Source organism: Sinocyclocheilus grahami, unplaced genomic scaffold (genome assembly GCF_001515645.1).
Source record: "Sinocyclocheilus grahami isolate Dianchi unplaced genomic scaffold, SAMN03320097.WGS_v1.1 scaffold46.1, whole genome shotgun sequence".
In the NCBI taxonomy this organism is placed as follows: Eukaryota; Metazoa; Chordata; class Actinopteri; order Cypriniformes; family Cyprinidae; genus Sinocyclocheilus; species Sinocyclocheilus grahami.
The window spans coordinates 2,190,214-2,207,012 of NW_015505225.1; the positions used below are offsets into that span (position 1 = coordinate 2,190,214).

Genomic DNA, 16,799 nt, shown 5'->3' on the forward strand with positions numbered 1-16,799 from the left:
TATATATATATATATATATATATATATATATATAACAAAAACGGTTTTCAATTGAGCACCAAATCAACATTCTAAAATAATTTCTAAAAGATGACTGCAGCTTTGAATTACATGAATACATTACATTTTAACATATTAAAAATAGCTCTTTGAAGTTGTAATAATATTTCAAAATATTACTGTTTTTACAGTATTTTGAGAGACTTTCAGACTTGGTGAGCATAAGACACTTTTAAAAACATTAAAAAAATATCTTAATTACTCCAAACATTTTTAGTACTGTTTCCAAAAGGAAGTGTATATGGTAGTTCCAAATGTTTGCCAATTTGATCTATGACGCTTATTAAATAGTTATAGAGAGCAATGAAAAAGAAAAAACTCATATAAGGGATACAAATAGCTAGTTTTGTAAAATGACTCATATGAAGATCCTAGTCACTTGTCTGCTCCATCAGTCTGATATCTATAACCTTTCTAAGCATAGACAAAACATGAGACACATTATCCTAAATGTTACAATAATTGTGTCATCCCCAAAATCCTCCACTCTATACAGGAGGGGTGCTAGATATGGTAATGGGGTGACTCATTCTCCCATATTGCATTTGTTCTTAGAAGACCTCTGATGTGCCATCAACATCACTGCTGATATGTGGCCTCTTGACTCCCATATAAGGACTATTACATCATGAGTGAGGCACCCATATGGCAAGCCAATTTTACATTTATTATTTAAACATTTCCTACTTTACGTTACTAGTTAGTAGTATCTACTTTACTGTAAGTTATTTAATAGTACTAGGATTAGACAAATTTATATTTATGTGACACTCATACAAGTATATATCTCAATTGTTACTATAAGCATTTAGAGAAAAGTAAAGACATAAAAGATGACAAGACATTAATAAACGTCTCCCACTCCAACTTAAAGACTCGACACAACAAGGTGGACTCAGACCCAATACTACTAATTATATAAACATTGTTACTTGTCACCATTGTAATAGTACTAGAATGTAGTTAATAAACAGTAAACTGAATAAATATTAGTCACTATTGGAATACATATCAATATTGGACTAATTAAAAATGGTTACATTTCATTTTACGGTGTCCTTGTTACAGTGTAATTGTACATTTAAATACTGAGTAATAATACTTAACAACACGTACTGTACTTACTAAAGGAAATATGTACTTACCATAGGGTTGGGTTTCGGTCAAGGATCGCAGAACGAACCAAAAGTAGCGGGGGCCCCGTGGGTGGGGGGCTGGGGGGTTGCAGAACTACATTATAATATCAGAAACAGTACTAGTGGTATTAGTTAGATGCCAGATATATTAGCCTATGCATTTTTAAGCTATGACTCTCCCACAATTATAAAAACAAAACAGTAGACAACTAAACAAAATATGTAATTTAATTGAGTTTCTGACAATATGTTTTATTTATTGATGTACTATTTATAAATGTGAGTCTATTTAAAAATATATATTAATTTAAATTAACTCATTATTTAAAAATATTGATTAATTTAAATTAATTCCTTATTTAAAAAATCATTTGAAATTAATATTTGAAGTTTCATCCAGAGTTTTTGAATCTCTTGAATGAATGATTCAGACATCAAATACATTTAAAAGTCACTGTTCGCCACCTACTGGCATAATGTAACATATACAATCTTTATTTGAAACGTATAATTAGTTCCGAAGGCCAATAACCCATTTTGATCGAGGCTGCCACAACATCAGAGTCTATATCCGGACTAGAAACATTTATCCCAATACTTTCGTTATTATTTAAAGTTTGCAACACAGAAATGTAGCCTGCTGTGTAGACTGTTTGTGCATTAAACGTGCATACATATGAGCCTATAGCCTATGTATTTTTGTATCCCATGTAATATTTGTAGCAGACCTCAAAAGTAACCTGGGCCCAGGCCCGGGTGGCCCCCTGCTTCCGCGACCCATGGGTGATATTGCACGTAATTATGCTTAGTTTACTGTTAAAATAATAATAAAATAAAATATTTAAATTATAATAAAATTTAAAATAATAAAATAATCATGTAAATTGTTACGTGTCTGACAAGACGTGAGACGTGCGGATCCATTCGCAAAGCTTTATTAAGCAGAAGACAGAGACGTGGTCATAACAGGCGGGGTCAAACAATGACAAACAGGTATATGGTGGGCAAAACACAAGAATAGTCCTAGGGCTAACGCAGGTCGACGATCAGCAGACAGAATCAAAAAGGGGCAAGACTAAAGGGGTAAATCCAGGAAAACAGGCGAAGACCAGAAACCGAGAAAACAGGCTAGGCTAGGCTAGGCTAGGCTAACGATGGCTCTGTAGTGTAGCTATCAACGGATAGGCGCTAAACAATACTCGGCAGTGCAATGGGATCAGAGTGAGAGTTAAATAGGGGATGTGTGAGTGATAACAGCTGTGTGCAATCAGTGCTGTGCAATCAACAGTGTGTGGGTCGTTAGTGCAGTGGATGATGGGATATGTAGTCCGGGGTGATATGCAACAGTGTGTAGTGCAAGAGTCAATGAAATGGGAAGGGGGACCTCTGATGGCTAGCAGACGGAAGTTCATGGACCGGATACGTGACATAAATAATAAAGTTTTACCTTAAAAAGTACTAGTTACATACCAATAGACAGGCCTAGTTAGTTTTAAGGGATAAATGTCGTGCCAGCTTGCCATAGCACCCACGTTTAGAACCCTGACGTAGCCCTCCAGCGCGTGAGGAGGGGCGAAGGTGGCCCGTCGGCACGAGCGCAGACAGCAAGGAACAGCTGCAGAGAGGCTCTCGTTCATTGAATTGCACCGCATAGCTCATACAATATTACTGTTTTTCCCCAAAAAACAAATAATATCGTCCAAATCATAACCATACAACATGGTTGACCGCGAGCAGCTGGTTCAAAAAGCCAGGCTGGCTGAGCAGGCAGAGAGATATGATGATATGGCAGCAGCTATGAAATCGGTAAGTCATACTTTCAATTTACCCTTGGGGTTTTATTTGTTTGATGGTTTAGTTTGACCAACGATCGCTAAATCTATCTATCTATCTATCTATCTATCTATCTATCTATCTATCTATCTATCTATCTATCTATCTATCTATCTATCGTTAACAAAATACATAAATAATTTAAAATATATAATTTTCGTATTATGCATACTATACGCTGGTAGGCTAATTGTGAATGATAATATAGGTTGAGTTACAATAAAATATGGCATGTAACGGGAGCCTTTAATATAGTGTCATATAATAATTTTTGGGGTGATGATCTATGATAAATCAGTGCTTTATTAATGAGAGTGCAGTGGATCGGGTGTAGACTGTCTGGATCTTGGGCGGTGCCTCCTGTCTTACCCGAGCCCACAATCAAATGAATGAGACAACACATGACAAATAAAGATGTTTCAACATAGCTTTCAGCATTAATGAAATGAAAAAATAATGAAAAAAAGAAAATCCATATTTTGCACATTATTCTTTTTTTAAATCGTTGCTTTGTGTAACATACTGCATATTCATGCTCATAACACAGTGTATAGTATTTGATTTTAGACTAGAAACAGGCGTACTGTCATTGCTGTTCATCACCCAAGCATAGTGTAATATAAATGTCATAAAAGCATTAGATATACTTCTTCCATCATCAGCATATATAAATTCCAACTGCCTTTATTTTTGTTTTACTCACGCATCCTCACAATTTAGTTATGCCTTCCCATATTCATTTTCCACATATGGGAGTTATTTAGATATTTCCTCTAAACCAACGTTAGAGGCAGCAGCATTCCTTCTAGAATCTTCCATGCTTGTCATATTGCAGTATGGTTCAGATTGGATATTCCTTCTTGTTTCAAACCCAACGATTTATATATTATTAAAGGCAGTGTATCTCTTGTACAGTGTTAATTCATAGTGAATATTATTTCTGTGAATATTTTAACAGTATTTGAGAGGATGAGCATACAGGGCACCATAATGAATTCGGTCAAGGCCTTAGGGCTTCTCGAGGGGGGGGAGAAGGGGAACATCTGCATCTCTAATGCTTCTTCACCGTCAGCATCCTGACTACATTCCCATCCGAGTGAGGGCATTTAGGAGACTAGTCTTACACAGACTTATGGAGATTGAGGAGGACCCCTGCGTTTCTGCTTTGTCTAGGGTTGACATCATGCTTTTTTCTGGAGGGATGTCGTCTAGCATCTCTTATTTCTGGAGTGATTGAATGGTTCTTACCCTTGGTAATACGTTTCTGACTTAATTAAAAATGACATGTAGATGTGTCTGCCTCAATACTCTTTATTCTTAGGCCTGCAATAAATGATCTTCATACTGAAACAGTCATAAAGCAACTGGGTGCAAAATCTGTTAATTTACAACCCCAGATGTGTTGGCACTCATTAGCAGTGCTTTACAATAAAGTCTTGATTTAATACCAAAATGTGCAATATTAGATTAAGTGTATTGATTGAAACATAGAGTAGTGACAGACAAGATCCACCCGATTAATTTAGCTAAAATGGTTGTATTACCGTAGCGCCATATTAGCTTGGTCTAAATCTCAAATGGCTGTTAAAAGGGAATGTTCCCATCCTTGCAAAGATTGTTGTGTATGCAGGACAGGCAATTTTAGCTTCATGGATCAGTGGGGGAGATTTAAAAGCAGTTTGACTCTAAAGTTACTTCAGTCCTATAGATAAAAGCCCATTTAACCACAGACCTGATGGGAAAGCGCCCACAGGCCTCCATTATCTTGATGCGTCCGGCCAAAGAGACAAGCAGCAATAGGCCAAGCTTCAAACTTTACATTGGAGTGAGATCATCTAGTTCTTACGTTAAATTTGTGAAAGGCTTCCTTCCATGTAAATATTTGCATGCGATTGCAACATGGCTACCTAGGTAACAAGGTTACCCATCACCCACCACAAATATCTGTTACTATCTGTCTGTGAAAGGCATGCCAAATTAATATTGCGTAAATAGCAATAAGTTTGTTTAAATAGAACCCTTTCATATCCTCCTGCCTCTGTTTCGTAATGAGTCCCCTCTTCCTGTGCGAGCAGTGTTCCTGTTTCCTACTCTGATCTTTATTGAACTGTCTAAGCTGCCTTTGAATTCAGTTCTCTTTGTATTCGGAGGACTTTGAGGGAATAATTTTAGCTTTTGTGGCTGGTAGCTAAAATCAGACACCTTGATCTGAAGCATCGGCTTTTGGTTCCCAGAGCTAGATTGAAATGCAGGGGTGACAGAGCCTTTGGTGTTGCTGGCCCCAAGCTATGGAACAATTTGCCATTATTCATCAGAATAGCTTCTTCAGTGTCTGAGTTTAAAAGTGTTTTAAAAACGTATCTTTTTTCCCATGCTTTCAAAGTTTTGTGATTGTGGTTTTCTAATGACGTGTTTATTCTATTGTGTGATTGGATCAATGTAACTGTGTACAGCACTTTGGTATACTAAGGTTGTTTTAAAGTGCTTTATAAATAAATTGAACATTGATCTGAAGCACATGACATTTGAAAAGTGGTACACTTACAAAAATAAAGGTCCTTATTGGCTTTGATGGTTCCATGAAGAACCTTTAACATCCATGGAACCTTTCCATTCCAAAAAAGGTTATCTATAGTGGAAAAGGTTCTTCAGATTATTAAAATGTTCTTCACACAAAGACTCTAAAAAGTTCTTTGAGGAACCCAAAATGTGGCATCACTGCGAAAACACAGTTTTAAAATCTTTATTTTCAAGAGAGTACAGAAAACAATTTAACCCATGATATTATGTAATTGCACCACAAAGAGGCTCTGTTGACTAGAATAAGATCTGTAGTTGACATGAGAGATTTATGACTTATCCTCGTGAAAATATGGAATCAAACCTGTTTTACATATGTAGTATAGCTGTCCCAGTTTGGCAAGAGAAAAGGTCAGCGAGAAGGCCACTGTAACACATGAACTGCCGCACAGCGATCGTGTTAACTTACACTGCAGCTGCCCTGGAGGGTATGTGGGAACATTTCGCCTCCCGCCCCTGCCCCCACTCTCGGCTGAAGTGATTTCACCTCTAGTGTATTGTGTAGTGCAAGCACTCTGTCATCTCACTAGATAGAGTTGGACTACTGTACAAAATGAGACAATTGCCATGGAAACTGCACTTGGCATATAGCTCAAGCTCATGGCTGCACAATGCATTCTGCCAGCCGATGAAGCTCTCTGTGGATATTATCATTATGCAACTGAAAAATTAACTGTTGCACGTTCATTTTTTTCGCTAAATTAGTTGCGTAACAAGAAAAGCTTGTTATTACCTTGCTGGATGATGTACGCCTCTTTCCTCAAAAAGCGTTCTATTTCCTTCCTTTGTAGGTAACCGAGTTGAACGAGGCCTTGTCCAACGAAGAGAGGAACCTCTTGTCCGTCGCTTACAAGAATGTCGTAGGAGCTCGGCGCTCATCCTGGAGGGTCATCTCCAGCATCGAGCAGAAGACATCCGCGGATGGCAACGAGAAGAAGATCGAGATGGTAAGGGCCTACCGTGAGAAGATTGAGAAGGAGCTGGAGGCCGTGTGCCAAGACGTGCTCAACCTGTTGGATAACTTCCTGATCAAGAACTGCAGCGACACCCAGCACGAGAGCAAGGTCTTCTACCTGAAGATGAAGGGAGACTATTACCGTTACTTGGCCGAGGTGGCCACGGGCGAGAAGCGCTCCACCGTGGTGGAATCCTCTGAGAAGGCCTACAACGAGGCTCACGAGATCAGCAAAGAGCATATGCAGCCCACTCACCCCATCCGGCTGGGATTGGCCCTCAACTACTCGGTCTTCTACTACGAGATCCAGAACGCTCCGGAGCAGGCCTGTCATCTCGCCAAGACGGCCTTCGACGACGCCATCGCCGAACTCGACACCCTCAATGAGGACTCCTACAAAGACTCAACCCTCATCATGCAGCTCCTCCGAGACAACTTAACACTGTGGACGAGTGACCAGCAAGATGATGAGGGTGGGGAGGGCAACAATTAAAAGTTGACAAGTTCTCAATTTAGAAACATAAAAATGGCTGGTGGACTTTGGCAGCAGCTTTTGCCATGGTTTCCTCTGCAGCAGCAGTTCTTTATTTTTCCACGAGTTAAAAGAAAAAAAAATATCAAGGGTGGTAAAGGGGGGGCTGAAGTCCTAGTTTGAATATATACAGAAATATATATAGTTGAATGGGCCTCCCTCTTCTTGGTTCTCTTTGACATTTGCCAAAACCACTGAAATGTCAGTCAATCAGCCGGAAACGGTCGTTGTTGGTTGGGAATGGCAGCCTCACACTGGCATATGGACTGATGTATTTCAAAGGGATGCTGCTTATTTATGTTTTGGGTAGTAGAAAAGCATTTCAAAAAGAGGGTACGGTGGCGTTCGAAGAGTAAAAATAGTATTAAATGGTTCCAGTATTAGTCACGAGTTGATCTGTTTGAATCATCCTGTATGCGCTCAATTAACTGAACTGGGAATTCGATTTAAATAGCTATTAGATGGAAGTGCGTTGAATAAAATTGTGTTCTTTTGAATGCACCAAAACAGGTAAAGTTTAGTCATTGTCATATATTCATCACAGTCGGATACTACTGGAACCATTGACTTTTTTGAAGGACAGGCTGGGGAAAAGGCAGAGACTGATCTGGTTTTAAAAAAGAAAGAAAGAAAAGAAAACAGGAAAATATTGCAGCTTCAAAGTTTGTGGTTTACTTCTGTGTTTAACTTATTTTTGCACTTGCCAAGTATACTGTTTTGTCAGTGTAAGATAATTACAACGATACTATCAACGATTCAATATTGTGCATGCTGGTGATGTATTTATACAATAGCTTGACTTTATTAACTTATAACTTGGATGTTATGTATTCCTATAATTGAAAAGTAAACTGGCTTCATATTGTTTATTTATAATTTATCAGTTTTCGTTTTGATTTGCTATTCCAAAATTGTGATTGTTAACAATAAATCGATCTGTTATGGGCGTTGCCGTTGTGACATGGAATGTTTTTTCTTTAGCTAGGCTGACTTTCGAAAAACACTACTGATCACTTAAATGTACCGGTGTGTTTCTTGGTAAATTGTAACCATGACATTGTTAAGCAATGTTTTGCTCTCTGAACAATATATGAGTGCTCTTCTTGTCATATTATGCACATTGAACGTGTGGTTTAAACAACAGTGACGTTACCGAATCAGTGTTTCCATGACCGATTCAGAACTCCGGACCATAAATTGTCATTTCTTTGCCTTTTTCCTTTCTTGTTTTTTTTTTTGTTACTTTTAGCTGTATCCTTAGTGACAATATCTTGAATGTGAATAACTATGTAGCAGTTGCACAAGAGCCAAAATAATTATAACAATAAAAAGACAGAAAAAAGAATTCAAGTAGTCATAGATGCATCATGTCAATCAATGCTGGTCGTGTGTATTGTTTTCCATTATTGACTATAATTATTGATTATTATTGATTATTGAAAAAAAGAGAGAAAGCAAAAAAATGTGTTTGCTATGTGTTCTCAAATCCAAGTCCTGTTGTTCTTGTCAACCAATCTACAGTTAAGCATCATTATATGTTTCAAAGCTCAAGATGCCAACAGGTTCAAACACTGGTGAACTCACAACTGAATTTAAGAAGACCAAATGGTTCTTCTCTGCATTGCACCTACTCTCCATGATTAGTGCTTAGCACTGCATTGCAGAGCTCACCTCTCCCCAATATAATAATATGCTTGACATACGAATGTTCCTCGATAAGGACCGTATTATTGGCTTTAGTTACGGCATGCCTGCATTAAAACTCATTTGATGTTTGATGAGGGTAGAAACTGCAAAGAAATGGCTGACTTTTTTTTTTCATTTGAAAGTCACATGACAAACCTGCATGCCTGTAGACATTTCCAATTGAATTCATTATCAGCATGACTAATTATTTGAATAATTCTCTCACTGATGCTAAACTCGGATCTCTTCTGCTGTCTGAAATGAACGTGATGTGTGACTGCCACCTAAACTGTACGAGCACCATCTGAAATCACACTTCACTCTAGTACCTTTTGCGTTTGTCTCTATTTCTTTTTCATATTATGGAGGTAAAACAAACTTACACACTGAATTGCTAGCTCTTTCAGCATTCTGCTGCAGCCTCCTACAGCAACCCACACCCAGTAGAGCAAGAGATGAATTTCTCTGCTCAAAATGGTCCACAATAATAGCCAATCGCAGGCACAGTGAGCTGTCATATCCACCAATCCAATGCATGTTGCTATGGCTGCATTTAGATGTCAGACATATTTAGGCTATTCTGCGTCTCTTTTTGGAAAACATTTAATTGCTGCTGAATACCATGAACAAAAAATCAGCTGGCTACATAAAAACTGGACTCAATTAAATAATAGATAATAAATAATCAAAATAAAGCTGCACGATTCTGGATAAATTGAGACTTTTTTTTTTTTTTTAAATGGAGGGTGTAATATAAAAAGCCACATTGTAAAATCCAGTGGCCCATTTTCCTTCATTATCCACCCCAATCCCAAACCTCCTTACAGCTGCCGACAGCTTCCCAGCACCGCATATACCAACCTACAGCTCATCATGCCAGTCATTTGTAGTAAGACAAAGTGATGTATTCATTTCAGTTCATTTAATTTTGTTTTCTCTTCAGTGTTATGGACTGACAATGTTACAGATAATAATGATAAGAACCGTGTCCTTGTATTTGAGGACTAAACTGTTGTACTGTTAAGAAAAAGGATAAACATCCTGGAATGTCCTGCATAGCCAATACATGTGCTACACATCAATGTTTGTTTAGACCCCTTGAAAAAAAACTGTCTTTGATCTTTCAAGCTGTTTCATGGCAGTCAGCGGGTGTTGCATGCATCAGTCCAAAAGAAGTGAAATAAAAAGCACCCATCCATAAAAAAAAGTGTCTCACACGGCTCCGGTGGGTGAACAAAGGCCTCCTGTAGCGAATCGATGCGTTTCTGTAAAAAAAATATCCATATTCCAAATGTAATAATCACTTTAATGTAGCTTGCGTCAACAGTACACGGAAGTAGCTCCGGGAGGATGACGTATGAGTCAGCGTTGCGCATGCATCGGTGAGTCTCGTGAAAACCAACGTTTGTTAACAGGATCAAAGGAAGCAAAGTTTCCTTACTTTAGCAAAGGAAAACCAGTCTCCTCTTGGCTTATATCGAAATCCTCCGACATTCTTCTTTACAAATCCTTGATTTGTACTTCTAATCTGCAACCTTTGTGTTGTTCTCTCCGCTGCGTTTCTGCGTGCGTCACTTTTGAGCTGCGCATGCGTAAAGCCAACCTCATACGTCATCTGCCTGGAACTGCTTCGGTTTACAACAGTGAGCGCAAGCTAGATTAAATTGATTGTTACATTTTAAATATGGTTATTTTTCTTACAAAAACGCATCGATTCGCTACAGGAGGACGTTGTTCAGCCCCCGGAGCCGTGTGAGACACTTTTTTATTATGGATGGGTGCTTTTTATTTGAATTATTTTGGACTGATGCACTGCAACACCCGCTGAGTGGCATTAAACAGCTTGAAAGATCAAAGACATTTTTTTATATAACTCCGACTGGATTCATCTGAAAGAAGAAAAGTCATATACACCTAGGATGCCTTGAGGGTGAGTAATTTATGGGCTAATTTTCATTTTTGGGTGAACTAACCCTTTAATTAGCATTTTTAAATTAAGTAGCATTTTTGTGCCTAATTGTGTGTGTGTGTGTGTGTGTGGCATAGAGAAACTAAGGGAGAACTATTCCTAACTTTTTTTATTTTTGAAAAAAATCAAAAATCACAATGCACTGGTTTTTTTTCCTTCATATGTACTCACCACAGCAGAAAGGCTGGGAACTAGTTTGACAGAGTTCTGCACCTCCTCCTCAGTGACCTCAACCACGGTGCAGTGCTCCTCCTCCAGAGGCAGAAGATCCGTGCCATCAAGAGTGACCCACGGGTGCAACTGCCCACAGACTCAATATTACACACACTCAAGAGCAACGCTACCATCTACACTTAAAAATACTTCTCAGCAATCTTTCAATATGATTTCACCTTGATTTCTGGTAACATGATTCTAGTTTCAGGAACTTTGTCCAGCATTCTGATAATGATATCCTTCAGCCCATCACTGATCACAGGCCTGTGCAAACAACACAAAAACAATTACACCATTTCTCTCTCTCTCTCTCTGTCTGTCTGTCTGTCTGTCTATCTATCTATCTATCTATCTATCTACAGTATCTATCGTCTGTCTGTCTGTCTGTCTGCCTGTCTATCTATCTATCTATCTATCTATCGTCTTTCTGTCTATCTATCTATCTATCTATCCATCCATCCATCCATCAATCCATCCATCCATCCATCTATCTTCTGTCTGTCTGTCTGTCTGTCTGTCGTTTTGTCTATCTATCTATCTATCTATCTATCTATCTATCTATCTATCTATCTATCTATCTATCTATCTATCTGTCGTTTTGTCTATCTATCTATCGTCTGTCTGTCCATCCATCCATCCATCCATCCATACATCTGTCGTTTTGTCTATCTATCTATCTATCTATCTATCTATCTATCTATCTATCTATCTATCTATCTATCAGTTCCTCTAAATATATCTATCAGTTCCTCGAAATATTATACAATTTTATTAATATTATTAATTAATATATAGATTAATATTATACCGCTTATTTCTGTTTTCCCATCATGGTTTAGTACAGCGCTTGTGACTCACATGTCTGGGAACTCCACTGGCGCAGTCCTGATCTTTTCATGCAGGCCTAAGATGTATTCATCATGAAAAGTACACTGCACAAAGAAATACGAACAGATCTGTATTATATCCACAGATGCTCTTAACCACATTCATATTTTAAAAAGTCAATGTCTTACCCTTCCAAAGACGAAACAAAACAGCGTCACTCCCATTGCCCATATGTCCAGAGCCTGAATCCAACGAGAGTCGTTTGTAACTAATAAGAAATCAGTGTCTTCACTGTATGTAAACCGGAATATTCTATAAGTCTCCTCACCTTTCCGCTGAATCTCAGGTCCTGGTCAGTCAGAGTTTCAGGCGCCATGAAAGCTGGTGTTCCTGCACTGTTTGATAGGAGAGCATCATTCCCCTCAAACTCATTACTGACACCAAAATCTGCGATCTTGATGTGTCCATCATCCCCCAGCAGCAGATTGGAGGGTTTGATGTCTCTGTGTATGATTTTCTGATAGTGCACTAAAAATAAAACATGAAACAAAAACTAGCGCCAAATCCTAAAGTTTATAAATGACATTGACAAATACAAGACAACTTAAAATACCCTAGACTAGGAGAACGTACAGTATTCAATTCCTAGGATGACATCTCTGAAGTAGAAATGGGCCATTTCTTCTGATAGAGGACTGTCTGTAGGGATCTCCATCACTGGACTAGTACCGGGTGAAAATTAGAGAGATAAAAACAAACTAAAGAAACATCCAGTTTGTATATGTATGGTAATGACCTATAGTTACAAATACTCACCCTTTAGGTACCAACTCAAAAACTATGAAAGGGACACACAGAATAAATAGAAAAAAAAATAGATCAAAGAGTAAAACGCAAAGTGTTTTATATTGCAGATTGCTGACTAACAGAATTTCTTACCCATGTGCAAGTTATCCTCAGCCGGATCATCAAGAACCTTCAGTTAAATATCACAGGAAAGATGCATTTTAGTTAGTTACGGCAGAGTTGTTATTTAAATTAAAAACTGCTTGATAAAATAATATCATAAAATAAAATAGATTTAAAAACGAAAATAAATAATTCAGAATAATAATAAAAACTATATGAATAATACTAAAATAACACCAAGTTATAATTTATAGTATAACATATTTGACTTGTATGGTAATAAATTGCATACAATCCAAGACACAGTGTTTGACTCACCTCAACTAAATTAACAACATTAAGATGGTCAAGTTTCTTCAAAATAGCGATTTCCTGATAAACTCGGTCCAACAGGCCAGAGTGCTTTAAAAGATTCTCTTGTGATCCATTGGATTCTCTGGAAGGATGTCGCCCTACACAACCATCACAACATTAATATTAATATTCTGCAGACCAAAGTCACAAGCCTAAAATGTCCATTTTTATTGCTTACGTGGGAATCCACACTGCTTCATTAACTTCTTTTTGGATACCAACTTCATAGCCTGCAATAATAATAATAATAATTATAATAAAATAGATAAAATATTTTTAATAATAGCTAAATGTTAAAAATGATAATTTTATGGCTAAATCCTTACAGAAGAAAATAGAATTTTACATATCACATATATATTTACATAATAAATATAATAAAATCACATATAAATTTACATAACACATATATGCTTACATAATACTGGTCATCATCTTCATTATATGCTAATTTGACCACCCCATATGAACCCTGGGTAAAAAAAACAGAAGATTACCAGATATAGCCAATCAATCATAAATATGTAAAACAAATTAAGATTTTTAAGTAGAATTACCAACCTTTCCTATCTCACTCTTCAACTTGTACTGGTTTAGCTGGACACAGTCCTGTTGGTAGAAATGGGAATGTATTATTGTTCGTATAAGAAATATAAAAAAAATACATATTGACATTTTATTACACTCATATTTTGAGTATGACTCAGTGGTCAAAAACATAAAAGAAACAGCATTTAAAAAAAAAAAACCTTTATTCTAAATAAAACATTTAAAAAAATTATTTTGCAAGAAAATATTTCAGTCTTTACTTCAAAATTTTATATTTTAATTTAATGTCTTTCTTGACATTTCTTTATAATTATTTGTGAAATGTACAAGCAATTGTGTGAAAATGGTAAATCCCACACCTAAATGCATTCTTGATAACCATGCATTCTACTGTCTGATGTTGTGACAGCTCTAAAGAATTCCACGTTCATTTTTGTGAACATACTCCACTGATGCTCAACAATCCGAGGTAACACTGCTGCAAAAGTATAAAATCTCCTGCCCAACTCACATCCCCATCAGAGATAGACACCCGCTTCGATTCAATAGTGGGTCTTCTGGCTATCCGTGGGGTGACGCCACTCTGGTAACTGGATCGCTCCTGCAGTGACAGCTTGCGATCGGAGAGATTGAGGCGATGTGGGGTGGTCCTGTATCCATTAGGAGGGGTCAGTCTGCTGGCAGCCATGTTCATAGCTGCTACCATGTCCGCCAGTTCAGAATGGTAATCGGGGTCTAGATCCACCCTGTTGGCTGTGTCAGCACTCATGACTGTCCTGCTGCAGTCTGAGCAGCTTAGAACAAAGTACTCATCTCAGTGAACATTGCAGAGCCCGGTGTTCTTCAGAGGCTCCATAGGAACATCAAACTGTAAAAGCAGAATTGCATAGTTGAGTTTGACAGCAGTAAGATGCACACTCACTGCCATAAGTTCAAACACATTTAAGTGATGCATTGTTCTCTTTAGACTCTAGAACTTTTCACGTTTCAGGTTTAATATGGTTTTATTACTGCTATTATGAAAGCACACAAAATGGACCACAGATAAAGAGAACAACTCATAAAAGCATCTGTACTAACATGCATCAACAGAGAAAATATATTGTAAAACAATGGCTTCATAATGGCTTGATTAACAGGGAAGCACAAAAATAAAATCAAAAATGGTTCAATCCGACAAGGTTTATATAACCTTGTTGGATTCAAGGTTATTATTATTAACTAAAACCATTAAAAACCACACATTTTCATTAATTGAAATAAAATAAACATTAACTGGAAAAAAAACAAAACCCTAATTTTAGCTACACATGTCTTTTTTGTTTAGTTTAATTTGAAGTATTAAAATAGCTAAAATTAAATCTTAATAAAAACTATATAGACATTAAACACAACAAACTAATAAAAATAATAAATCACAGCAAAAATACAAAATTATAGGTAAAAAAGATCAAATAAAAGCTATAATCTACATTAACTGAAATAAAATCTAAAAACTTATTTTAGCAAGTTGCTGAGGAAACATTTGTCAGTTAATTAAAATATGAAGCCGTATTAAAATAACTAAAACTAAAAACATAATAAACTATATAGACATTTGTACAAACCTATAAAAATGACCAAATTGCTAAAACATTAATTATAATAACAATAAAATCAAATAAACATGAACTGAAATAAAATAAAATATGAAAAACTTTTTAAGTTGAAGTATTACAACTAAAACTGAAAGTTAACTATAAATGTAATAACTATACACTATATACTCTAATCTTAACTATATAAACATATAAAAAATACGAATGATAAATGCATAACAAAATTACTAATATTTTAACAAAAATTACAATAAAAAAAGGAGAAAAAGAAGAAAATCTAATTCAAAATAATAATAAAAACTAATAGTATCTCCGTTATACTAAATAATACTGGTGTGATTTTCACTATAAAAAATATTCTGGAAAAAAAATCAGTCTAACCAGAGTTATATCAAATAGGATGTGAAATATTGATATCTTATTCAAAACATACAAGGCATTTGACGTGTTAAAAAACGTTGCATAAGTGTGACCTCAATCAAAAAAGATTTCTAGTTTTTCCTATAGTATACATAGGAGCTGTTATTACTTACATAGAGCAGCAAGAGATTGAATTGCCAGCCATAGTGTTGCACGGTCTTCCACTCATCAGGCAGAAAACACTGCTGTGCCTCTGAAGCCCAGAGGACTCCAGTCTCTTTGGGATCACCGAAGCAAAGAGGATTAGCTAGCATGGTCACATTTAGTCCAGCGTGGCTATATCTGTTCCAAAAGACTGTTTACATGAACGGACTGCAGTCAGTGAAAGGACATGAACAGTGATCAATGAGTGATACTACGTCATTCTGAGGGCAAGTGCCGTAAAGCACCTACGGTGTGAACACACAAAGTATGACAAGTTAGTCCGGTTGCAGGGTGGAAAGGAAATGATGGCTAAGTGGCTAAGTTCTTGAACCTTGAAGTCAAAGTATAACAGGATAACAGTTTAGAGTTAAAGTAACATACTCTTGAGACAGTTTATCAGGAGGGAAAGAAGATCAAGTGTTATGTAACCTCATATAGGACAGCAAAATTGGATTCAATCCAAAACAAAGATACTTTTATAGAACATGTCAAGCTTTTTATAATCGGTGCATTGTCAGTTTTGTCATATTCTTGACACTTCCCCCCTGTTCAGAAAATAATCAGAAGGGTCATGTATAAGTTAGATGTCCTTTCCATTTTAAAATGATATATAATAATGTTATGTTAATTACAATGGTATTACTAGAAAGAGTTTTCTAGAAAATCACAGTAACAGGGTTGACAATTTATTGCCCTGCTGTTTTGCTAAGCTAGGCAAAACTAAATAATAAGGGCAAAAACGAGGACACAATTACTTGTTCTTGCAGCATTCACTTCCTGAAAGGGTGATGATGTCATTTTGAGTTTTGTTTATTTATCCACCTTATTTTTCCCATAAGAGCGAGCGTGGCCATTTGTAATTTTTATGGCACTGGCTTCCAGTGTCATCCACTGCCAGCTATTTTTAGCTGTACAAAACAGCTCGTTTAGCTGCTTGATAGTGCAAATTGGTGTATCTTACCATATTATTTTAATGTATTATCTTAATTATGAACACACTGGTTTGTAGTGCAAACAGTTTTACTGTTTA

General features: G+C 36.7%; 2 protein-coding genes across 2 annotated transcripts; one reads left to right on the forward strand and one right to left on the reverse strand.

The window, feature by feature from the left end:
- Positions 1 to 2,758: 2,758 nt before the first annotated feature.
- On the forward strand, positions 2,759 to 7,710 carry LOC107582613 (14-3-3 protein gamma-B). Its single transcript, XM_016268525.1, has 2 exons — positions 2,759 to 3,002; positions 6,401 to 7,710. Exons 1-2 carry the CDS (start codon positions 2,916 to 2,918, stop codon positions 7,055 to 7,057), a joined length of 744 nt encoding a protein of 247 aa, XP_016124011.1. The 5' UTR covers positions 2,759 to 2,915; the 3' UTR covers positions 7,058 to 7,710.
- Positions 7,711 to 9,786: 2,076 nt separating this feature from the next.
- On the reverse strand, positions 9,787 to 16,305 carry LOC107582651 (calcium/calmodulin-dependent protein kinase kinase 1-like). The gene is made up of 16 exons (XM_016268563.1): positions 15,739 to 16,305; positions 14,119 to 14,475; positions 13,620 to 13,667; positions 13,477 to 13,530; positions 13,237 to 13,288; positions 13,023 to 13,156; positions 12,735 to 12,771; positions 12,612 to 12,633; positions 12,429 to 12,517; positions 12,124 to 12,323; positions 11,984 to 12,037; positions 11,826 to 11,899; positions 11,144 to 11,231; positions 10,923 to 11,051; positions 10,022 to 10,047; positions 9,787 to 9,799 (listed from the first exon to the last, which is right to left on the reverse strand). Exons 2-16 carry the CDS (start codon positions 14,374 to 14,376, stop codon positions 9,787 to 9,789), a joined length of 1,278 nt encoding a protein of 425 aa, XP_016124049.1. The 5' UTR covers positions 14,377 to 14,475; positions 15,739 to 16,305.
- Between the last annotated feature and the right edge of the window lie 494 nt (positions 16,306 to 16,799).